Below are 26,266 nucleotides of genomic sequence, written 5' to 3' on the forward strand. Positions count from 1 at the left end.
TCCCCAAAAAAAAAAAAAAAAAAAAAAAAAAAAGGAGGGGAGGAAATGAGAAACACATTGAACAGTTCCATAATTACTGCAGTGCTCTCTTCCCTTTGCTGTTGCTGGAGTAGACACTATTTTGGAGCATGAAAAACCACCTCAGCTCTAGATCTGAGAGCCTGTCTGATCTGAGAGCCAGCTTGGCTCCTAATCTCTATGCAATCTTTGGAAAACCAATGTATCCATATTTTCCTGTGTGGATAACCGCTGTTTGAAAACTCCATAGGTATACTTGGTAGCCCTTTGCTGCAAACGTAATCCGTGAAAGTCTGAGATGAGGTAGGTGGATGTACGTGTGTCATCTCTGACTGTGAGACTGCCCATTATATACTGGGACTAGAAGAGAAATGCAGCTCAACGGAGAGCAGAAAACCTGAAGAGAAAGCAGCACAGTGTCCTCCGATTCAAATGCCTACCTGCAAACTGAACCTAGTTAAACTCAGTAGAGCCTTTTGAGCTACTATGCAAAAAGCTATTGCATATACAACCTCCAATACTGAAAGGATTGCCAGAAAAAAATACTTCTAGAAAGAAATTTGGATTATGTTGAAATGCACATCCTTTTCTGCAAATTCATGTTGCTATTGTAGAAAAGTTAATTTTATTCCTCTTTCCTGCTTTTTTCCTCCTGCTGCTCATGACTGCACTGAGCATCTCAATTACATATATGTATACATGTATGCTACTTGTTTTCTACTGTTATACACACAGTGTTTCCAAAAAGATCCCTGAGATTTGAATCTGTGGACTTACTTCTACATATATGTACATCAGGAAATCCAAACCATGAATATTAGTGATGGGTAGAACCAAAACTGCACTGTCTGCACAAGGTCTGTAATAAGCCGTAATGCTACTGTTTACTTCATTACCTGCAAGATGTTGACTCACATTTTAATAAGTAATCATATGTTCAATTTATTGTTGCTGTGCACTTCTAGCTGGTATTTTCCAGTTTTAACAACTAAATTTCCGTGGTTTTGCAGTAATTTAGGCAGCAGGAAACCAAGGGATTCTGACACAGCAAGGTAACTGGTGTCTGTCTCTTTTCAGTTTTTATGCTGATGAATTGCTGTCCTGTAATTTGCTGAATCAAATTCTCTGCTGAAAGGTAAAGACTTATTTTTGCTGTACACCTGAACACAGCGAGTGCTTCAGCCCTTTGAGGCTTAGTAAGGGCATCCTCCAGAATGAAAGCTGGAGGGCTGCTAAATAGCTGCCTCCTCCTTCCCATTAAAACAATCCTTTCTTACACTAATAAGCCACAGGATGAGAACACATGCAGACTGGCTATTAAGTTTGGCTTTGGCATGTATATCATAAGTATCCTTACCAAAAAAATTGCTGGAGAGACAGGAGTTTATAAGAATCAGGACTGGAAAAGTTAGGGATATTATGGGAAACTGGTTTCTATTTGGAGGAAGCAGACAGCCACAGCTTTCAATGTTTAGAGAGGAAGCACATTACTGTTCATAATTGTACGCCTACGTGTGTATTTAAGGATGAATGCTGCAGAATGGAGGCAGAACCTGACTCAAAGCTTCTTGCTGACACAGCTGCTGTAGTCCACCCTTCACTTCTCTACCCACGGGGTGAGTGCCTCCCGATTACGCCACTCGTATTTGCCTCCGAGTAGCTAAGAAAAAGGTATGGACCAGATTGCTCTTACCTCGACTGCCCTGCTGTATATAATCACTGCAGTTTATTCCTGGGCTGGGAACAGTCTTATTCAACTGCACATTGCTCTAACTTCAGCCAAGCTGGACTTAATCTCTAGAGACTAAAACATGCAACGTTTGGGGTTGGTTTTGTCTACTCAGTTTTTCTAAGACTAAAACAAGATTTCGACAGCACTGAGACCCTTCTTGTGCTTCCTGCACAGACATTTCTGCTCTAAATATGCATAGTGAGGGAAAGGGAGAGAGGGTACTCACCTAGTTCAGGTGCTTTGCTTAGCACAAATGCATATGCCCAGAATTTGCTGACAGGTCCAATGTAAAAACTCTGGTCACACACTGACTGCTTCAGGCCTTTGGTCATCAAAATGTACAGCATATAAGCACCAGTTCGAACAGCACCGAATATACTTTAAAACAAAAAGAGAAAATGAAGGAAGTTGAGTGAACACTTGAAATCTACATGCCATCACTTCAGATCATTATGAGAAAAAGGCCATAAGTGTGCTGAAATAATAAGTCTGAGACAGTCTTAAAGCTGGAACAACTCTGCTGGCTTCTGGGAAGTTATTCTGAACTCAGATTTGTAAACTGGACTGCAGCTGTATCCCCTGGTGAAAGTCTGGAACAGTAATGTCAATGTTTTTTATTTCATTACTACAGGAATGATCCTTCAGTTCTCAGGAGCAGCGGGAGATGTCTACTTCAGCTGAAAACAACATGCAGAGTTGATGCAGTTTGATGCTGACAGCTGGGAGACTACAAGAAATGAGTTGGTAAAGAGCTGTCATCAACATAATCAGGACCAATTCCCTCTTCTGATATCCTCAGTTTTCTCTTGCCTCTCCCTGTGCTTGTTACACCCACAGGACATCTGAGCACAGACAAACCCAAGTAGGGCACACAGATTTTGATGGGGGGGGTCTCAGTCAGGGCTAGTGTTTTGATGCACATGCTGACTTCATATTTCATCTCTTAACAGGTCATTGCTAACAGAGGAATCAACTAGTTGAGTCGTAAACAGCAGATTCACCCTCACCTCATCAAAATGAGATGCAAGGTAACAGTGTTCTGCAAATGAGAAACATCACGAGATTTGCAATGCTATTAATTAGTGCAATTACAGAGGGGATAGGTTCAGGTAACAAAAGACATCCAGCTGATGTAAGGAACAAAGGCTTCTGCCTCAGCAGTGAGGGGCTCTGCAGAAGGAATTGCCTCACTGTTTTACGGCAAGAACATGCTTGCCTATTGTCTACCATTGTAGCTTGTTGGTCCTTCAAAAGCTGTGATGAATAGTGGGTGAAACAAGCAGCTTTCAGAAACATGGAGCAAAGAAAGACCCAATCTCCTTTGGGGTTGAGTATATCTTACTTTATGCCTACATCATATGTCCCTGTGCCTCTACCCAGCTCCATCTTATCTCCCCTCTAACTTCTTTGTGACCTTGTCCTACTCATGAATCCTCTGGTTCCTGCTCTGCTTTGGTGTCTTTCATGACTATCACATGGCAGCAAGCAAACCAAGCCACCTAAAATTGACGTGTAGACACATGCGGGCAATGGAAGCTACCATTTATGCAAAGTGTGTGAAATAAGGAACAGTTCATCTGAAGTTATAGATTCTCTGTTACTTGTCCTTGTCTTGTCAAGTCAGTATTCTTTAAAAAATATGTTTTAAAATCATCAAGGCAGCCTCAAAAGTTGAGGTCTATGGCAGTTCTTATGGCACTTGGTCAGACTAGATGGTTCAAGTAAGCCTGCTGAGCACAAAAACTGTTGACCTAAGTTTTTATATTTTTTGCACAAAGTATTTAGATTTCCAAATCTGCAGCATTGATATACCCAGTCAAACCTGCCTGCTGCTAAGAAGCAGCGTACCTTGCTCTCCCCTGTCTGCTGCATGCACTCCGCAACCCAGCAGAGTACCATGCTGCCTGGTGCTCTTCAGGCTCTGTCAGTGGCATCACAGATGGGGCTCTACAGCCAGGTCATGCCCAGAGAGAAGTGCTACATCCCGGCTCCCGCACCATTACATTTTGATGCCTGAGGTTTCACTGTGCCATCAGGAAATTCAGACAACAGTGAGCACTTAAGAAGCTACTATTATTATCTGCTATTTGTACGGTGGCATTTGCTCATGGGCTCTACTGCCCAATAAAAAATAAAAAACCATCCTGCTGCGGTACAGGTTTACTGAAGGAGTTCAGCTGAGTTTGGGTTTCCCATTAGCACTGCCCAAAGCAATGCACACATTCCCAGGCTTAGGCAAGACAGCCGTTGCAGTCTCTCACATTCATCTACCCCTGCATGCAGAAGAGAAAGCGCAGGATTCTTAGCATCTATGCAGCCCGTAGTGCATCCTCTCCATGTAAGGTTGTTCCCTCCCAGAAATGCTCTCTCAGCATGCTTTTCTCACACCTTTTGGGGATCGGTCCTTTTAACTCGGCAGAGAGTGCCAAAGCCTGCAGGAGGAGTTTTGAAATGAGGTGCAACTCGTTCTGTGTCTTCTCTCTGGCGTTTAACACATGCCCTTTTTTTTCTCAGGAGTTGCATTTCTCATTCCCAAGAAGACAGGAGATCCTGACAGAGATGTGATCTGATCACTTCCTGAGGCAGTGAACTCCTCACGCTAGCCAGGGCAGGCTGCTGCTTGCTCCTATGTTTTGGGTGGTGGCAAAACTGGGTGGAGGAAGAGCGGGCAGAATATCTAATCATATGCTGGTTCTTCCATTAGCAAATACCTCAGTGCTGATATTAAAATGGGGGAAAAAAAAGGAAATTTTAAATTATGAAATCAAATAGCTGCAGGCAATACGCCTTTCCTTGTACAGAAGCTGTATTGCTTTTCTAAAATATCATTTATTATTAAAGTTTTAAAACCAAAGAGAATTCTGTGCCATGAACACAAACTCAGATGAGAAGAGTGCTTGTTCGAGCACCAGGCAAACGTTGACAACTTTAAGGGACTGAGTATGGACACCCAGGGATTTAATCTGGACTGATAACAGAGCCAAAGAGTGTTTGCCCTGTGGGGATTACAGAGTTTCACTTTGCTGTCCTTGAGATTATAACGATGTAATTCTCCCTATCTTTCTGTTTAGCAACTACTGCAGAGCTCTCCTTGGAGTGCACGCACGCACACACACACTCTCACACTCACAAACTTACTTTTCTATAATTTCACAGCATGGTGGCTTCCTCTAGTTCCATGACTCTAGACGAAGTGACTCCAGCTACTGCTCTACACGGTGTGAGTCAGACTAATCTGAATTTTTTATCAGTAAAAACCAAGTTACATTTTTGCATCATTCACAAAGGAAGGCTTTGTAAGTAAGGAGGATGGCAAACTGGAAGTAACTGATTTGATTACCTAAACAGACGCCATGAGCAGGTAGCTGTTTATGAGATGTGCTGCGTGCCAAAGCACTATCTTGCCAACAAGAACACGCCACCGGAGACAGAAAAAGATCTAATGCATGCCTGCAAATGTGCCTTGGACCCAGAGAGCCAGGACTGCTTTCTGTGCCTCTGCAACTTAATCTTGTTTGTTCTGTAAGGTAAGATCAACCAACAAATTTTTATGTTGCAAAGACATGATGTGCAGCAGAGTGATGACATTGCTTGCTCAGTAAATCACTTCTGCTTCATTTTGTCCTCGCCCTGCTCTCTGCTGTAGCTTTTGTGAGGTATTGAAATGAACTGCTTACCAAAGCAGTCTGTCTGGTGGGAATCATCTGCAGGGATTTTAGAAATAAGGTAGCAGTGAATTACTGCACAATTACAGCCTTTTGCAACTAGAGAGACTGATCAGAAACAAACTGCACCGGCTAATACAGCTTTCTCATCTATTCAGACTCAAAATGTCCTACATTCTCCTCCCTTCAGGCAGTGACTTCTCTGGTAGATTAACAAGTGCCTAATTGATATTTTACTCTCCATAATATGATCAAAACACATCGATGAGTAAAATAAAAACTAATACTTTTCCCTCACAAACTTGTCTTCAAACGAGGGCCTCAAAACACATCCCATGCACGGGTTAGGCGCAGCATTAAGAAGGAGGGAAACTGAGGGCTGGGGAGCTAGTTGATGGGAAGACAACGCAGGCGTTAGTTAGCCTATTACTGCTTTCTGTTCCCTCCATCCTACTTACCAGGAGGGAGTGAAGTACTTGTTTCTCAAAAGCCTGACAGGGCAGCAGGTAGCTCAAGACTTCAGTTCAACCCCAGCTGCCATTGTAGCGGGCTCAGTTCCTCCTCGCAGTGAGGAGGACACTGCCCATTTTTGCTAGAGCTGCTTTCTGTGCAGACCCATCACTGCACTTGGCTCCTGACACCTCCGGACATCCCGGTCCAGGATCAACACTGCAGAATTGAGCAGGGAACGTGACTTCCACATAAAAAATAGTAAAAGTTCAGCACAGAATACAGCAACATTTCCTAAAGGATTTTAGTGCTGTGATAATCACAGAGGGGAAATTCTCTGCTCCGGTTTGCATCTTAAAAAAAACCCTTAAACTAACCAAACACGCCATGCAAACTGTATCTGCAGAACTAGGTAAATATGGCATTGAATGGAATAACAGCCTTGACTATGGCTAAGGTGAACGTAAAACATGTTAGCTACAAGCTACGTCTCAAAAGTGGAGTATCTTTATTTTTGAAAGCATGCCTCCCTGCGTACACAGCACCAGCAGAGAGCAGCAGGGAGCCCGTAGACAGCAAGACCCAGCTGTGCTGTGCAAAATTAAGGGCTGGTAGGGACTTCAAGCAGAGCCCTCCTTACCCAAGCCCACAGGCTGTTCAACATGGCCCAAACCACAGGCGCCCAGCTGGTTTGACCAGTCTCCGAGGTGTCAGACTATCTTCTGTCGTAGGTGTGCTGGGCTAGTCCGGCAGCGAGCCAGCCGGGCACCCAGATCAAGCTCCCGCAGGTCTGGCTCCAGCTCTCAGCCCAGAGCCTGGCTGGAGGAGAGAAGAAATCTTAATTCTGCCCCGACCTGCTTAGATGGTGACTCACATGAGTCCCAGCAGGTGAGTCTGTGCCCCAGGAGCACAGGGAGGTGGCAGAGAGCAGGTGGTCCTCCTCAGCAAAAGTCACATTGAACAGACAGTGGGCCCAGGAGAGCAGCCGAGATCAACTTACATGCAGAGTCACTGCCCTCAGACTGCAGCCTGCCTGCTTGTATCATAACAGCGAGAAAACAGGGAAGCACGTTTTGGGGTTTTTTTGGTTTTTTCCTTTTAGCATGCAAAATATTTACAGAGGAAGAACCCTGAGTTAGAAAGAAATGTTTAAAGGTCAGCAGGTGAAGAACATGGAGCTTCCTACACCTTCCTTCGTGACAACTCAAACCGCATCCACCTTTCCATTCTGTTCAGCGGGAGTATGTCAGTGGTCATATCAAGTTTCCCTTCTGCTGCTGAAGAGCTGGTCTCTCGACAGAATAAAATGGCCTTGCTTTGCCCTGCTGATTTAAAACCTGCGGTCCTCAGAAAAGAGGAACAAGTTCTGGTGCTAATGATGCAGCACAGGAGCACGGGATGCACAGCGACCCCTCTGTCTGACAGGTCAGAGCAGCAGGGTAGTCTGGGAGCACGCCTAGAGAAAGCAGTTACTGAAAAAGGGCAACAGAATATTTCTGTGCTTAGCCAAGCAACAGAAAATACGTAAAATATGAACTGATACTGGGAAAATGCACAGAGAAAGCATCTATAAGAGAAACAACTCTGTGAATTAAGTTTCTTGAAAAGAAATGCAGCTGGAGCCACCTTTGTCAGGCAGCTCTGAACTCCTCAACTGGGCAGTCACCCCCAAATCAGTAAAGAAAGTCAGAAACTCCCGGTTTTATCTAGCAGCATGTGCCAAGGTGGGTGCATCTCCATGTGAGTGTCTTTCAGGCATTTACTCGCTGTGCTCTTTGATTAATTCTTAAAAATAAGTTTGTAACAAAGCAATGTTGCAACATGACCGGTAGGTTTGTTTTGTACTTTTTTGGAAGTATGCATAGAGCCTTTCTTGTCCACCTGGTAAGGACGAGCTTCTTTCAAATCACTCTTACCTTCTGCAGTCTCATGAAACGTGGTCCCAGAGTACCAGTCCATCAATGATATGCACCAAGCAGGTAAGGCAGTAGGGACAGCGCTGGGTGACATCTTTCTTAAGGAATTGATGGACTTTTTGTTGCCAGAAATGAAACTGTAGGAGACTTCTATCTGTCTCCCACAAAACCCTGCTTTGGCCACGTGAGAAGGAACAGTAGATTTGGCTACCTAAAAAGACACAGAGACGCCTCCGGAGGATGGAAGCATTGAAGGCGTCGCTTGCCTTGCAAACCAGCAGAGGGAAGGGTTTTTTCCAAGCTTTACACAGAATTATTTTTTCCTAGGTGTCTTCAGATAAAGTTGGCAGATGAGAGTTGGTAAATGGCCCTTTCCAGGGAGGAAGCACACGAGGATGGGTTCTAGCAAACAGGGCAGGAGTTCTGGGAACGTACATTTGTATGGCGACCACACACACCATATATACAGCTCTATTGTAAGAAGATAAACTATTATCTGTGTAGACAGGTGAGGTAGTCAGATCACAGTGTGCTTGCTGCTTTGCTATTGCTGTGGTGATTATACTATGAAACCAGTGGGAAAGATGGAAGATTTAATGAAATGTTGGCCTGCTCCCAACCTCAAATCTGTGCTTACATTTTGCGGTGGCTTCAGATCTCGCAGGAGCAGAGTACTCTGGGAAACTGCTAACCATTGTGTCAAAAACAGAAGACTGTCAAAATTTTAGTAGCTAAATCAGAAGGTTTATGGGGGTCTGCCCTCAATCTGTAAAAAAAAATATGCATTTCTTCCAGTTCCCCCAGGATATTGCTGTAGTCAGGGTAGTTTGGTTTTAAAGTTGAGCTGAAATATAAAGGAATGTCCAGGTTAAAGTGGTTATCTGGGTGGTGTCAAATGAGAAAAGGATATTAGGGTCTGGTTTGTGCTGGCCAGAATGACAGACCAACAGCCTATTGACTTTTACTGGTGTCTGGGCACTTATTTAAAGCCTATTGTTCCAAAATCCTTTTGTGGTTACACACGCCAGACTGTTTTGAGGCTGGGGGAAGAATTAAAACCATGAGAGTAGCCTCCCCAAGAGCTCGCCCAACAGAGACAGCATTCATTCCACCGTGGGGAGGGGACTGGCGAGACCTGCCGTCACACATATGGAAGCAAAGGGTGAGTGAGAAATATGTTTCCTGGCTAATTACGTTTTCTTAAGAGTCCACAGGCACATGTACACAGGGTATCACAGAGAGCGAATGTGGGTCCTGCAGGCCCCCCTTTCTGGAGGGTGGATAAGTGCAAGAACGTAGCAAAGGAGCAGCACAACCCACCAGAATTCACAATTGCTTTCCTCTGCTTTCTGACACCCAAGCTGCTCTTGGGTGTTTGTGGACTGGCTAGACTTTATTGCAGCTGTTCCTCCCCTTCTTTTTTTTTAAAAAATGAATCACCTCTTAACTCTTTTTGTGTCTTTTTTTCCAACAATGTGCACATTCATCCACATCTGGCCAGCTTTGCTGGGGGAAGGGAGGAGCACCTGCACTGGGCAATGTGCAATGCGTGATGATGCAATATTTTAGAAAAGTTGGATTTTCCAGATGGAAATCCTCCAAATGAAAGAAGGAAGTAATTAATCCTATGACAATTTTAACATACAGTTTCACTAGAAGGTTGTCAGACTACCTAAATGTTATCTCAGATGTGACTGCTGTCTTAGTTTGCCCTGATTGTATTCAAACACAGTTCCATAAAATCCTGGGTCTTCTTGTATTTAAACAGGTGTAGAAACTATAAGGTTGCTTTAGGCTTATTTTTGGTTGCAAAATCATGATATTTTTACTGTACAGTGAGAAACCATATACTAAGAAACCGATCATTAAGTACAAATGAAATGTGGGCAATGACTGAAAGATAGAATTTGGCTGTTGTTCAGTGACCTACATGGAATTAATGGATCTTATTTTGATCTCAAGGAGTTAATGAGAGCTGTGGTTAAGTCAGTGCAGTATGACATGTCCTCTAATCTCACAGAAAAGCAGCCTAGAAAAGGATCTGGCACCCAACATCCTAACTGGTCAATGTGACACAAGGACAGTCTATATGAAATATTCATATGTATTAATAACGGACTAGAAGAACCAGCTTTGTAAGTCTGCATCTGCTGATCAAAAATATTTTGCTAGGTTTGTGGAACTGAGGGTTACATTTTCTAAAATAAATGAATCAGCCTCTTGGTAAGTGAAGGATACACAGCGATACAGCATTCATCTAAGTGATGAAAAAGTTCGAAAAGGAATAGTACTGACTATGGATTTGGTCTCTCTTAACTCTAAATGTAACATTTATGAGGCATTTTACAAGCATTTAAAAGAGAAGACTTCTTAATAGTGAGTTACCTTGAAATCCTAGAGGGACACTTGATCAAATTACAGCTGATGAACTTAGCCCAACTGTTATTTTTATAAGAAACGGCAAAGAAAATTAATGTAATTAGGCTGTTGTTTCATCATCCTTCAACATTTCTGAAGTGCTTTCAAGCGATGCCAAGATTAGTAATGGAGAGGAGACCCGATCCTGCAGAAAGACTGTTCTTGTAAAATACTTGTAAAGCACTTCCCTGATTTACTTCCCAGAACAGATTCAGGTACCTCCCAGGAAGACCCTGTCTCCTCACTGAATCCACTTGTGATGAAAAGGACATCTCCATTCTCTCCACAGAGCAGACCTTCCTGTTGCCATACCAAAATTTTGGTCTTGTCTGCTTTCCAACAGCCAGGTGACCTACAACCTCCAGCTTGGGCTGTTCCCAGAATTACCAATGCCTCAACAATATTCAGGCCAGCAACTGCTTCAGGTCAGATGTCTCTGTGTAAAGAACTGCTAAGTACAAAGCTGTTTGTAAGCTGGGGTCTCTTCAGGTTCAGACCTAACCTCCTTCAGACTTCTTCTGTCGGTGTTGGCACCTCCAAGGCCCGTAGCATTGTATTTGTGAATATTTCACAGACCTTAATGGCCTTTAATCTTGTGACAGCCTTGTAAGGTGGCTGAGCATAAGACCCATTTCAAAGACAGAGAGGTGAGGCAAACTGAAATTTAAGTGTCCTGTCAAAAATCTGTGTCTGAGCCAGGATGAGAAATGACATGCAACATCATGAGTTGTGGTTCAGTGCCCTACCCACAAGGTCCATTTGATGTAAGCAGAAAGAGGTCTGACCTCACTCTGTATCAGTGAAAACAGTATTATTGAATTAACAGTAAACACACTCCAGTAGGAGGAATTTTCTTCAGAGAGTCCTTTGACCTACCATAGATTTTCTTTTCACTTTTTAAAGTTACTCTCTAAACCTTCAAGTCCCAAACCCTCCATCTTAATTACCCAAGGTACACCTATATCTTTAAAGATAAATAGTTTATAGACATAAAAGCTGTTGTTACACCTCTTAACATCACATTTTCATCATCTGCGCATCTGATATTTTGGCAGCATGCTTTCAAGACCTAAAAATACAGTGATGCGCAGAGAGATACAGTGCAAGTTTACAAAGTTGTGCTGTCCTAGAAACACAAACAGCTGAAAACTTCCTGACCTAGCTGGAAGACCGGATAAGAGCAATATGCGCCTTCCACAGACTCAGTCAGACTCTTGCTTTCCCTCTGTTTTCCCTTGACGTATTAGGCAAATACCAGTGTGGATTTGGCCTGACACAGCTGGACACAAGCCACAGAGAATGTGAACCTACGGCGTAAGTTTTAAGAGCATCCCTGCTTCTATCTCCCCTCCACTGTCCCACCCCTTGAATCTGCGTAGCACCAGATCCCAGCAGCTGACCTTGCCATAGGAGAACATATTTGGATTCTTCTCCCTCGTGGAATTTTTGTGGTTGTTCTAACTATTGTAGTTGTTTTGTATTAACGCTCCCTGCTGATCCCCTTACTCGCACCAGTGAACTCCAGAAGAAAATCAGGTATGAGTCAGAATCCACGGTGGGGGGTGGCTTTAAATGCCTAGCTCCTTGCAACACGGCCAGGTACAAAAACCACGCTAGTGAGGTGGAAAGTTCAACGCCAATATTCTTAAGAACTCCTGTTTTCCTTTACTCATGCCCTCAGCTGACAAAACTACAAAATGCAGGTTTTAATCCCATTCAGCAGCAACTGATTCCATGGGAAGTTAATTTTAAAAGGCTTCTATCTACCCAAGTCTATGAAGGAAAAGCCTGAAGACATAACCAGTGAGTTAACCACGGACAAAACCAGAATCCTAAACTCTCACTGTAAAACGAAAAAAATCTCATTATTTCAAAGTCAGTCTTGACGAGGACTGCAATGCTCGGTTTTTGTATGTTTGGGATTTAGGACTATCATGATGTTACTGTGCACCTAAGCTGAACTCCTTTCTGCTCTATATTGTTTGCATTTCACTGGAAAAAAAAATCACACTGGCTACCATCTTCCCATATTTTTCCTTAACAAAACTAACTTTGGGCACAGATGTGAAAACATGTTACCGAGTCTTCCCTGGTGCTGATGGTAACTGTGGTAACTATTTACATGCTCGTTCTGTCTATGGCAATTTTAGTGTAAAACTAAATTTTAGTGTAAAACTGTAGTATCAGAGAAGGAGGTTTGTGCTACCGTATTTTACCCTTTTGTACCGTGTTTAGACAACCACGTGCTCAGTTACCACAATTCAGTTGCTAGCAGATAACTGAAAGCACAGTAACTCCCTTGTGCACCTGTGTCCTCCAAGGCCTAGCCTTTTGATAAAATTATTTCGGACCATGATTTATTCTCTTACAATGGGTAGGAACAAGAAAAAATTATGGAAAAAGCGCCTTGGTCCCATGATGTACCTTTTTCCTATGGTAACTGAACACCTTTAAAAGCACGTTTTCAAAAATTAACAAAACAGTCTTTTAAGAACACTTATGTTAATCTCATTCTTTAAAAAGAACATAGAACTCATCCTCTTCAGCCCATGTGTCTGAAAGGCTGTAAGGTATCTATATTCTTCGTAATGACTAAACTATTGTAATTAAGAGCACAATTTTCACAAATGTTTTAGACTAAGAAATGTTTTTAGCTTCCCAAACTCCCCGAAAGCTTGACATGACTAACGCTTTTGTTCCCACTTGCAAGTTTACCTCTCCAGCTGAGGGAAAGCATTATTTGAAAACATTCATCTTCTTCGAGGAGGTGTACGTGATAAGTAGCGATGGGCATTCTCTGTGGCTCCTCTGCTTTGAGCTCCCGTATCTGCGCGTCCCACAGTGAGCTCCGCTGGTCCTCCCGCACTGGAGCTACTCCACTACTCACTCCGCAGGCAGGCTCCTGCCTCCACTTCCCCGCTGCCTGCCCGGTTGTGCTGACTTGTCTGGTTGCATGGCCGTGCTGTTTAACTGGACTGGTGAATGATGCAGCTAAAATAGTCTCTCCTCCGCTTTTTTTTTTAATGACATGATTTCATTGCTCTCAGTCACAGCGGGGAAAATGAAGACCAGGGAAGGCCGGAGTCTTTCCAGCCAGCCTTGGCACCACAGAGTTCAAAATGTGGCACTGCTCTCTGAGCAGCTACTCTGCTCTGGGAAGTCATTGAAAAGGCATTTGAGATACTGGTTTGCATCTCTCTGCTGGATCTTGTTTCAAATATGGCTCCTTTAGAGTGCGACAGAAAATCCCAGGACTGACTCAAAAGCTTGGAAATACACTTGGGCTACGGTCGAGCATGCAGCAGGAACCGTACCAATGCTGTATTAAGCACCATTCCCGTTAGATATGCTTGTTACACATTCTCTCTATATAATCCACTGCTCTGAATAACAGAATTGGGTGCCTCCAAAACATACTTACACAAATAGTTACCGTCTCTGCAAGGGTGTGAGAACATCAAGAATTTAACAATCCCCAGCAGCAAAACCAACCTTCTAACATCTTGCTGCCCAGCTGCTCCTCAGCCTCTCCCCCTGCCCATCTCCTGGCCGGGAAGGAGAACAGATGGGTCTTGCAGCTCACCCAGAGAGTCCTCTCTTGCCCTCCTTGAAGGTGATGGAGTCTCATTCAGGGTGGAGTCCAAGTATTGTTAAAAAAAAAGGTAAGAAAAGGGGGAGATGAGGAATAACATATGCTTTTTTCAGTGTGGCGCTCGCTTACCCTAAAACCTGGTGGTCAGCAGTACTGGAAGTGTTTTATAATGGGGTGCTCTAGCTCTCAGTACCATGTGTGTGAGCAAAAGTTGTGCTGATCTTTGCAGTTTTTATCACTCTTTTTGGCAGAAGACTTTTCTTTGCATAAGTTCACGCATACTTTGAGGTTTGGGTTCAGTCCTATCAAAATCCCAAAGCAAAATTTGAGAGAATTCCCCTTCCATCTCTAAAAAAAACCCTCATCACTGAACCAAACACACAAGCCCCGCTTTTCAGACCTTTCTACTGTATCTGATCCAGATGTCTCTCTAGCAAGCTTTTCAATGCAAATCATTTGAGTTTTCAGTTGGGACCAGAACCTGAAGCCAGGCCAGCTCAGAGTGATTTAAAAATTGTGCAAATATTTTACATGGCTTTAAGAAATAATATATCATTTGTGCAGGTTTATACACCCATAAGCATATGCATACATGCCTGAGTGGTTATTAGTTTCCCATGTGATAAATTTTAGGGAGAGAAATGAGGCATATTAAAGTGACAGCTCGCTCTGTGGTTTTCAAGTGAGGGCAGATACTGTGCTCCTTGCATCGGTCTTTTTTTTCTCCTCAGCAATAAATCCCTCGATGTGGGGCCACTCCCTTCAGCCCTTCCCTCTCGTCGGCAGATTTCCTAGTCACAACTCAGCTGGCTCCCAAAACCATTTCTTTGTCCTTTTTATTGACAAAACTGGAAAGAAAACCAGGCTTAACTTATTTCCTTCCCTCTCCAGGGATCTCATTAAGCATACCCAAACAGTGACATCTCTGCAGGGCTCCGGATCAATGGACAATGTCATCTGGAGATTTTAGCCACATTAACACCACAGCAGAGTAAAATCCATCTGATTCTCCCTTCCTAAAGTGGCAAGCTCAACATTTCTGCCAATTGCTGCAACTACTACTCGGAAGGCTTATTTATATGTGTGGATAAAAATCAACCTACCACAGCTACTGTCTTCCAGTCCCTCCTCACGGAGCCTGAATTCCCGCTCCAGGAAACACAATTTGATCCCCTAGACCTGCCTTCTTTATGATTGGGATTAGCTATATTCAGACAATCCTGAGGAGCAGACTACAAAAATAATCAATAAAGTGAAGCTCCATGAGCCGGTGGAAGAACCTGCACTGCTTATAAAGCATAGCAGAAAAACAAATGCCAGGGCTAGATTCCTACAAGTAGTCTTTGCAACAGAGGAGAAGATAATTGGTGGAGGTAAAAAGGGTTATACTCGCATGGAGAGTCTTACACAGAACACTCGCTGGCTACACAAGGCCCACTGGGTTTTGGTAGAGAGAAACAAGGAGCAATGGTCAGGCTGCAGGGCAGTTGCACTCAATCATTACCCTAGGAACATGAGAGAATAGCGTAAGCTGCTTACAGTGACACCCATGTAACCATACAGTGCAGAAAAACATGTAACTCTTCTTTCAATGAATGAAAAATAGTTTTTCAGCTCTACCCATGCATCCCTGCATCTCATCTGACTTCCAAAGAGTCAGTTACAAGCTAATCAATAGTAATTACCTATCATTTGGTCTTGCCCTCCTCAATGTGCTGTTACCTGATGCTGCTCCCTCATCATCTGGCACATGGAGGGTAAGAACTTGCAGGAACAATATTTCTTGATGAAAGCTGTTATTTCTCGAGCAATAACTCACTCTTCCATCACTAAATAATAATTGGACTTTTGTTGCAGCTGAAGATCCCTAGCACCCTGTGAAGGCTGTATACTCAGTGAGATGTTTTTCTGTCAAGAAACATTTCCTAGTTCTTAGATACTTATTTCAGCAAGTTTGGACTGTGGCTAAATTACTAAAAAGAAAAAAAAATCAATTTTCAACTTAAGCCCTGTGTTTGGTGAGAAATCTCATAAGAATTAAGGAATCCATCTCAGGATTTCTAAAGTAGCCCATGAGGATTCATAAGCACAGTGTACCTCTTAAGCAATCCTTAATGAATGCTTCAGGGGCATTTGCACTTGTTCCTGTTCTTACTGAAATGATTCTCAGCATCCAACACTATCTCAAGAAAATTTTAGAATAACTGTAATATTGCAGTGATTTAAAGGATAATCTGGAAAAAGCGGCATATCTATTTCTGCAGGATAAATTAAAGATACTTAGAGGATCAAATGTATCAAGTTGGTAGAGTAACTGTCATGTATAGCATTGAAATGTATGTATTCAGGAGTTTGAAATTATCCTAGGCAAATAAAGCCAAAAAGTAATAAAGTAAAAGATTTAGCAGAGAATCAAGCCAACCAATGGAGCTAGCCATCGCTAAAGCTGTAAAACAGGCAGATAACAAAGTAAGCAAAATCTAAGTTACAGGAAAAGACTAGCATTTGACAGAATAAAGAAGGCTTAAAGAAGTTAAAAGTTATAATACAGCTGTAATGAGCTGCTCAGATCCATAAATTTAAAGGCAATTACAGGCCGGAAGCCACTGATGTTCCTTTTTCACTCTGTCCTCCCCGGGGCAGTACTCCTGCAAGTGTCTAGAGAAGTTCAGATCTCAGGGATTCACCTACAATTGGTAAATAATAAATATATTTTATTTATTCAGCAACCTAGGGAAGATGCTGAATGGTACAGGCACGAGGATGCACATTTGTTTAGAAGAAGATAAACTCGTCGCACAGTGGTGACTTCGCTAAACCACGGCTCCACACCCGTATGCAGCCCGGCGTGTGAACACTGCTCACTTTGGCAGTGTTTATTAACACGCTCGTCCGCAGATGCAATGTTGGATTTGATAGGTCATGCAAGTTAACACCTCTCAGTGTTTTATTCCCACTGCCTCCAACAAGCACAAGCTGTTGGGGACTGACTCAGAAGAAAATACATGGCGATTTCTGTTCCCCAGGGATTTCTGCATGGGGGAGGACCTTTTCCCAGGCACACGAACCAAGTACCAAGGCTGAATAAAATGCAGAAGTGCTGCCACAGGGGAACAGATGGGAGGTTTGATTTCTTTTGAATGAATTATCTACTTTCTCTCTAGTACAGTTCCCTCCTTAAGCCACCAGACAGATGTTCTTTATTCCTCAAACACACTTTTCAGTCTGTTCCCCATTTAAAATGGAGAGGAAAAGTCTCGCTCCCAGGGGGCTCTGCTTTGAGTACGACATTCATGCTGAGTGGTGGCCTGCGAGGGATCCTGTGGGCTGGGACAGGGTGATCTCATGAGAAAGGTATAATTCAAGGTGACAGACTGAGTGTCAACATTCTCATTGATTGTGAGAGTGGGGAGGGAAAAGGGGCAAAACGAGCTCAACAGCTGCTTTCCAAATAATGTATTGAATTCACTTTGCTAAGATGTTTGGTTTTCCAGCAATAAAGACAAACAAGCAAGCAAACAGTCAGCATAAAAAAGGAGACGTTTTTAAAGAAAAGAGGCCCAGCTTAGCACTGAAAAAAGAGATTTTCGCAGGAATTTTTAGCCAGTCCTATCCATATCTCCTGTAAAGTAGCATCAGCCAGGTCTCACAGTGAACCCTTTGTTTACTTCTAATTAGGCCTGATTAGATAAAAACAGTAAAAGCAGTTTACATTCAAAATGACTTTGATGGACACAACAGTGTCCACTGCAGTAACAGCAGAGTGAATGAAGAGGTGAGATTTCAGAAGAGAATGGGCACAGCATTTTGTCACATGGCATCAATTACAATTCTGGGAATAAAGATATTTGTCATGGGATGCTCTTCTTACTTAGAATAAATAAGGTACATATTGGAGATACATCTTCTTGACAGTACTTTATTGCTCTTAGTCTATATATTTTTGTCACCTCTACACTGTTTTTTTAAAGCCAGCTAGCATTTGTTTTGCAATTTATGAATTCATCCTACATAGCACTGTTTGTACTTCCCTATTGGGATTACAGTTCAGCTTACAGAAAAGAAATATTTCTCTTAAACTGTTAAGTCTCATCCAAGGGATTTTTGTTGAATTCCTACTGTTCACCCAACTTCCAACTTTTGCTCCAAAATGGTTATTAGAAACATGTTTCCAGTATCTGTTATATAAGAAAATCAGGTAAGTACATAAAGATGAACATGGTCCTACAGAAATAAACTGTTGAGTAGGTATATATTAAGCATTTTACTAATTTGGGCTCTGAGAAATGTCCTACTGAGAACATGCATTAATGCTTTACAAATATAGGGAATGTTTCACATGGAATTCACTTGCTTTTAAATTTGTAAGAGAGAAGATTATAAATTCACCTTAAATGCTGGTTATTAATTTTAATGTTATTTGGCAAATATTGCTCTTTTCAGTAATTCCAGTATCTGTATATAAGAAAATCAGGTAAGTACATAAAGATGAACATGGTCCTACAGAAATAAACTGTTGAGTAGGTATATATTAAGCATTTTACTAATTTGGGCTCTGAGAAATGTCCTACTGAGAATATGCATTAATGCTTTACAAATATAGGGAATGTTTCACATGGAATTCACTTGCTTTTAAATTTGTAAGAGAGAAGATTATAAATTCACCTTAAATGCTGGTTATTAATTTTAATGTTATTTGGCAAATATTGCTCTTTTCAGTAATTCATTTTCTCTTTCAATATACTGGCAGGACTTTTATAAGATTTTGGAGCATTTTAAGATTTTCATGGGTTGCTCAGCAACATATGAAATTAAGTTGTGTTTTAATCTCCATGGCAAGTATCTGTGAATGGCAGCTCTTGAGATAGAACGTAAATTTGAATCATTTTTCATCAGTTTTCCTACTTACAAGCATGATAACTAGAATGTATTTCAGAGTCACAAATCCAAGCAATTGAAATCCTTTCTTTAAACTTACGTTTAGTCTTTTCTGTTCAATTCAGCTCAGGACTGAGTTCCTCACATAAAGATGTGTTTCGGACTGCCTTGTCAGGAGCTTTCTGCGGAACTAGTGCAAACCCTTCTATAAAATGCTGCTGTGTTTGCAGAAATAAATCAATTACACCAGTCTCATAAAAGCAAAGTGAGTCACCTTCTTCCAGTGAATCTTTCTGGTTCTGTCTTTCAAATGGAAGGCCTCTTGCTGTTGGGATACTTCGCTTTTGAGGCTCCAGTTAGCTTTGTGGCAAGCAGCTAGTGACCTGTCAGCTACGTTTCTACTACTTTTCTACAGCTACGTTTCAGCTACGTTTCTACATTTCTACTACTTTGAGAGAAAGTGTTTCCCAGGAAGAAAGACATTGGAAACCCTGTATTGGCATCAACTGATCTCCACCACTGCTACAAAGCATAGCTGAATTTGCATTAGAATCTAAGTGATCTCAGGTGATGATAATAGCATTATGGTTGTGTGGTTTGGCTAGCCAAAGAGAAATCCCTCCTCTCACCGCACCAGTCATGGTCAGGCTTAGCCTCTGCCTACAAACGATTGCATCATGTTCGATGTTCTAGCTTCTTCATCTCCCGTATTGACGTGACAGTATTTCCTAGGGAAGACAACCTTTTACTATTATTAGTCAGTGCCTTGACCCTGAGACTTCTGTTGGCAGCCCCTTAAGGATGGAGAGTAAGTGAAAACGGTGCCATGCTGCTGTCTTGTGTGAAGACGAGGCGACAAAGTACGTGTTTAAGCTCCTTGATAGTGATGCTACCCATACACAGACTCTACGGCCTATAAAAGGAATTACAAAAATCCAGCTGAGATGTAATGAAAACATGAATTAATGACTTCGTATCCTTTCTGTGAGAGTCCTGGTCTCAGCTTTGCTGATTCCTAGAGATGCCAGCATGACACTTTCGATATGCTCCAAGTAAAAAATTCAATGAATGACCCTAACTTTATGTTCAAAGTGGCATGAATATAAAACTGGCAACTCAGATTTGATGTGTTTTTGCAGATTTTCAACCCCAGGAAATATTCAGAAATACAGGGCTGACTGTCACTTTGATGTGTAGGTGAATCAGCAACAGTTTCCATGGGGTCTTATGAGACTGAAAAATGAACTTTTGCGTCAGCTTCCTAACAGCAGGTTCCAGCTGACACGGAGCAGCACAGAGCTGCTCCCCCAGGACCTCAGCACATAACCAGGTTGGGCGAAAACACTTAATTAAAGTGTAAATTAAAGTGTAGAAAACAAAACAAAACAAAAGACTGAAAACACTTCAGACAACAATAAATCTTCAATGCTTGAAACAAGTCAACAAACCTACTACGGAGAAAAAAAAACCCAACCCAACAACCCAAGAAAAATATCCCAAACTAATTTCTCAGCAAAAGATTTCAGAAGATCATGTTTTCACAGTGGTTTCCAAGTGAAAAGCAAGATTTACTGTCATTGCTCCTACAGAAGTTTTCACTGAGAAGTGGTAACCTTATTCCAGAGACAAAATGTTCAAAACTAGCCGATGCTTCCAAAGGGAAATAAAGGTGCTTTTCTGCCTCGGAAATCCTGCTGGCTGCCAGTGTTGACACAAAACTCACTCTTGACCGAGCTCCTGAATGCTCAGCAAGCTCAGTAGGGTGGTGTAGTTGTTTTGTTTATTTATAAGCGTGGCAAGTTTCCTACTGTAGCTGCTACCACATTTAAATGATCTTGGCAAGAGCGAGGCGTACAGGATACATTCTGAAGAAGGACCATGTCATTGCCTGGCAGGCAATTTCCTTTTTTTTTAAGCCCAAAACACATCTTTCCAGCCTCTGCTAAGTGTTACTATTTCTGAGGATATCTTAAGCAGGTAAAATGGTAGGAGTGCTAGAAGGGAGATAAACAAGGACTCTGGAAAAAAGCCTCACACTGACCTTGAGGCAGAATACTGAGAGCTCTCCAGGCAGGTTTTTCTTCCTCAATACAACCACTCATGGCAGACAAACACATTACTTAGAATTTCTGCAAGGTATCATAAAAGTCATAGCATTTTAACATCCCAGAAAGGCAAAGAGGAAGTCTTTTTAATGTTAAGGAGCATTTTCCTGGATCCATAGTAAGTCTACAGGCAGAACGCTGGCATCTAAATCTATCTGAATTGACCTTCAGAGGAAGCACAAATGTCTTTCAGGCCAAGCATATGTAAATGAAACACCTAGTTATGCGAGGAGCCAGAAAAAAAAGATCCAAGTTACTTGGAAAGTTTACAGCATTCAAAGTCTAGTGCAGCTTGCTGAGACAGTCAATAGGGCTGGGAGTGACTGATAGCCCTAGAAAGGACAGTGGTGGTGAAACACCAGGAAATGGATGTTCCAATTAACACTTTTTATAAGAAGTCTTCATCTCAGGTTTTAATAAATATTCTGCATTTCCTCTGTTTTCCAGGCAAGAAGTCAAGGTTTTTTGTATTTGGGTTGGTTTTGTATGGGATTGCATGTTACTATGGAAGTTACAGAGGTTTCATGCTCTCTTACTGCAAACATTTTGGGTCGTTTTTCCCCTTCCCTACTTCACTCTTCTGAATACTACTCAGCATCTCAGAAGAGCAAAGCTTTCTAAGCATAACCATATAATTTTCATAATCAGCTGGTCCCCACTACCAAATCCAGCAGCTTACATGCTCAGTGCTTCTGTGTAGTCCAAAAATCTCACACTGCTGTTCATCCCTCCCCTCTCCACCCTGCTGTCTCATTTCCCGATGTGCAGAAGAAAGGGCGAGTTCTGCAGTGCTTGAGGAATATGTGTCCCTGAACAGTGCTATTTGAGCTGATGGAGGAAGCAAACCCTGCAGTGGTGAATCCCTCTCAAACTGCGCCCTTCCAGCCGCTGCTCCTCATCTGCACAAGTAGAGCTCACCTCAAGTACCTGCACTGTGGGGCATAGCAAGAGGTGGTCTCTGTGGCAGGTTCATCCTGGCAACTTGTAGTTTCAAAAACACGAAGTCCACATTTTAGATTTCACCCAGCATCACTCAGCAACTCATGCTGGCAATGCGTTAGCTATTTCATATGATTATGAAGGGAAACTCCAATTAGCAAGTAATGAACATGTTGATTTCAAAGTCCAGCTAGACAGCACTTTCACAGTGTAGTGTATATTCTTGCTATTCGTTGATCAGTGCATCACTTATGATTTTGGGAGGAAATTAATTAATGAAATTGCTTAGAAGCCCCACACTGTGAATGTCAGTCACAGACCAATCTCAAAATAATATAATTTTAAAATTCATCCTAGACACCTTCTGCAAAGGATGGTTCTGAAATCACGTTTCCCCCCTTGGATTGGGAATTAAACTACAAATGCTTTGCGTAAGTCATCTAGTTTCTAGTGTCTACATTCAATAAGAAAGTGTAATTGGAATATGCATTTTGCAAACTGATCCACAAATGACATGCCATCTAGGAACCAATTCAACAGCTGCTGAAAGTCAGCCGTTTCTGGAACAAAGGATGACAATTGCTTACAGGACCCTAACAGCAAAACTATGTTAGACACACAGCCAGAAGTACGGCGCCAAATGCAACCAGATGAAAATTATAAATTTTCACAGTGTTAGAACTTGCTCTCAAAGTTATCCAGACTGCTCAAAGTTTTGTCTGCACTAGGATATTTTTTTTTAAAGGTATCGATGAACTATTAAAATCAAGCCAACATAAAGTTCTTCTCTTAGCATGTCCTAGCTGGATGAGACAACTTAGAAATACAATTTATTTTCCCCTGCCAGAGTTTTAGAAAGTGTCAATGTGATAGAACAATTTTGGAGGAAAAAAGGAAAAGCCACAAAAGAAAGCAAGCTTCTCCATTCCTGCTTTATTTTACTCTGTAGAAACTCTCAGCTCAAACTATTCCCATCCTGTGAAAAATCATGCACCATTCACAGCTGCTCAGTAAGCAAACCTGGTTATGTACTTGTGAACTAATATAATCAGTAATTATTATATTGATATTAGACAAAGATACAGGTATCAGTGTTTGATAATGGTTTGCAAATGGTTTCTATGCTGTTGAGTGAACTATAACTTACACTCCCAATAGGGACTGAAATGAAGGATAATCCTCAGGTCTTCTATGTACTGTTATTAGTAAATTGTACCAAAAGTTTGTGTGTTTGTAAGGGCTATTTTTATAAGCATTTGTTCATTCATTCGTTTTTCTTCAGTCTCATTAAAAATTAGCATATTAAGCAGATAAAGTGGAATTCAGGTTGGTCAGTTTTAATCCTGACTTCAGCAGCTGTCAAGAACTGGAACCTGACTTTCCCCATACTCGATGATAGAGTCAACACACAGCTAGAGAGATGCACATCACTAAAAAATAGCTTTTCCCTGTGAAGCCACCCTTTTGCTACATTCACAAGCTCTTTGTGATGGAATAACCAGAAGCCAAATTCTGATTTCAATTACAGTGGCCTAATTTACCTGTCATCAAAGCCGTGACTTTAGGTTTACCTCACTGTAATGGAGATCAGAGTCTCAACTAAATATTCCATATATGCAACCATATAAACATAATACTAACTAGTAAGTGAGAACAAGACTAACATCTTGGTTTATTTCCATTTGTAGCTTGCATGGTAAATTAATTGCAACGATAAGTGCTTTTTCTCGTGTCCTCACTTTATTTTCACCTTTGTTCTTCAAGAGGGTTATTGATTTCTCTCTCCTCTTCAAACGCCGTATGATCTGGCAAGTCAAAGGGGATCATTTCAATGGTAAGGAGTGGGTCAGGACATAACCCTGAATAGCAGAACTAAAGAAATGCCATTTCTGGGTGAGCTTGTTGTCGCATTAGCAGTGCTGTTGTATGTGAAGAACCCCAAACCCTCTTCATGGACTACTGTCAAAGGCAGTTGGTGTGAAGAAACGCCTACCTGAAGACGGCAAGGCTCAGGGACCAGAGGACTAGTGGTTTCCTCAGTTCAAATTTTGCTCGTTTGTTCATGAGGTGCCGACCACCAAATATAAAGGCAGCATACAGAGCTGAAAATAGGAATGATTTCTTCCTGCAAAACAAAACCAAAAAACACCTGTCAAGTATTTAATTAGTATTAGATACACAGCAGAGTCACATCTGGACATAACTGCCAAGGGCTTGCGCATTTCCTTGAAAGGAAACTCTTTTGAAGACACTCCTGCAGCCCAGCTGAGATTATCGTTAGTGTATGAACCTACAGGCCTGCACACAGGGCCAGGGCCAGGTGCAGGCAAAACTGACCCTGGGGAAGTTCTGAAAAAGGACAGCCAAATTTGGCTCCCATTCTTCCCCAGTTTCTGAAGACTGAACTTCTGTGAGGAACAGAATAGATATTGCAGAGCCCAGACACACTTCTGCAGGCACAACACAGTTGATGCTTGAACCAGCTGATGACGTTTTGCGGCTCATTTATCTTTTTCGTATCAATTTTTGTTTCCTACAGGCTCCTTGCTACCTGGCAGTTTAGTTTCCCATTGTTTCCTCCAAGAAGACACTTAAAGATCTTGAGCACTGCAACACAACATGAAGAGCCTCATGAAAAGCGGAGAACCAGCAAGGAGAGGTCAATAGCCCCATTAAGCAGCGACCATGCTGGGTGGCATTGCCCTGCTGCACAAGCCCTGCCTGCGAGTGCCGGTTCAGAAAATCCAGTGAATTTGCTGAAAGGTCAAGCAGGGCTCTGTTAAGGAACTTCAGTGATACTCTTAGAATTGCAAGTTTTATTTTTAAAACTGCCTGATAGTAGTCCAGCTCAGCAATAATCAGCAAACATTTGAACTCTGCTACTATAACTCATTGTAAATCAACGATTAGAGGTCAAAAATAGATTCAGCCTGGGATTCCTTCCCACACAGCACAATATTACATTGACTAAGACTTAACGATGTACAGCATTAATGGTGGCCTAACTGGATGGGCATATATTTAGGAACAGATTTTTCTCTACAAAATCTATAATTATACTCACAAATAGCAGTGGACTATGGCTTTGCACCAAGAGGTGCTGGTTCTTTTTGGACCCCAAAAAAGAATGACAAACACTCTCAAGAAAGGTAACTACTTCGTTAATATCCCAGAAAAGGCGGCAGCAAGCTACAAGATCTTATGTTCCTTCTTATGCTGGAACCCCGAGATGATGCAGCATCAGACAGACCTGCGATCAGGGCATGGCATGCTGCCCAGACTTCCCGTCAGGGGCAAGGTTCACCCACATTGAGGTCTTTATAGAGTTTTTATAGGATTTTCAATTGGATGTTTATATGAAAGTATGTTGCTTCACCTCGAGATAAAGACAAGGACCTGTTTGTGTTGTCACTACTGGTGCCAAGTAGGTGCCACCTCCAGGCTCTTCCATTACGATTAGCCAGCTGAGGGTACCCCATGGCAAGGGATATGGGCAGCACAGCACGGTCCTGAAGGCCAAGCAATACCTGCAGCACAGTACAGCACAGCACAGCACAGCACATGTCTGCGCCTGCTCAAGGCAACTGGTACACGGATCACGAGCTCCTTGATGGACAAGGGTCTTCCTGTGAGGTCCATGAAAACTAAGAAAAGCTGTAGCAGCACATCTGATTGAGAGTATGAATAAAGCACATGCAGCCTTCACCAGAGATAAATGAGTTTTATGAAGAGTCTGAAAGCAAAGTAAAAGTGGAGCCCAAAGAGACAGAGGTATATCAGTATGTGTGCAGCAGCACGCCATTTTCTGCCCACTTAGAAACTCCTCTGTTTCTATTGACACGTTTATAGCTCTGTGTTGCAAAGCACAGGTAACTGCATGAAAATCCGACTGGTGCTCTGCACTGAGAAGGGAGGACCCGGTGCCTGCGGTCCCCTGGGTGAGCTTTAGCATCCACGCTGGCACAAGCCCCAGGAAGACCAGGACGACCACAGAGCTAGCGCCCTCTCACCTTGTGCATTGAGACGGTCTAATTGCCATGGTAATGTTTATCACAACCGGGTTTTGAAAACCACAAAGCTTCGGCCCTTATTCATCTCATAATAAAGAAAAAAGCATCAATTTTCACTTCTATGGTCTTGAATTTCACAGTCAGGGAAGAATTACCACATTTGATAGCATGATTGCAATTTAGCTTGGCTGGAGGTCAGTAAATATTTGTTAACTAGTTTGGGTAGTGATGAACCACCTCAAACTTGCTCATACCGAACCACCTAACTATTAAGACAAGATTTATGGGCTACGGGACAGGAGCAGACTCTCAGTGTGAGGTTGGACTGCTTCCAACTTCCTTCCCCCTGCAGCCTCTTCAGCAGCGGTGTGCAGAGCAGCCTGTCGCCAACCTGGGCACGGGCGTGGGAAGGCAGAGGGAGTGTGATGGGCCGTACCACAGTCTGCAGTGCTCTCCTGGCTGCCCCAGGGCATCAGGAGAGACGTCTGTTCTGCATGCTTCTGCCCCTTCAATCCCACAAAAGTCCGGGCTTACAGCGCTCAG

The 26,266-nt window shown here is 42.4% G+C and overlaps 1 protein-coding gene across 1 annotated transcript in view; it reads right to left on the minus strand.

Moving 5' to 3' along the window:
- The window catches only part of ELOVL6 (ELOVL fatty acid elongase 6), a 37,530-nt gene that overhangs the window by 787 nt on the left and 10,477 nt on the right, over positions 1 to 26,266 (minus strand). The window contains exons 2-3 of the mRNA XM_009273638.2: positions 23,707 to 23,838; positions 1,977 to 2,128 (exon numbers count right to left, since the gene is read on the minus strand). Coding sequence (XP_009271913.1) covers positions 1,977 to 2,128; positions 23,707 to 23,838 — 284 coding nt within the window. The remainder of the gene's footprint in view (positions 1 to 1,976; positions 2,129 to 23,706; positions 23,839 to 26,266) is intronic.

This window comes from Aptenodytes forsteri, unplaced genomic scaffold, assembly GCF_000699145.1.
Source record: "Aptenodytes forsteri isolate BGI_AS27 unplaced genomic scaffold, ASM69914v1 Scaffold93, whole genome shotgun sequence".
In the NCBI taxonomy this organism is placed as follows: Eukaryota; Metazoa; Chordata; class Aves; order Sphenisciformes; family Spheniscidae; genus Aptenodytes; species Aptenodytes forsteri.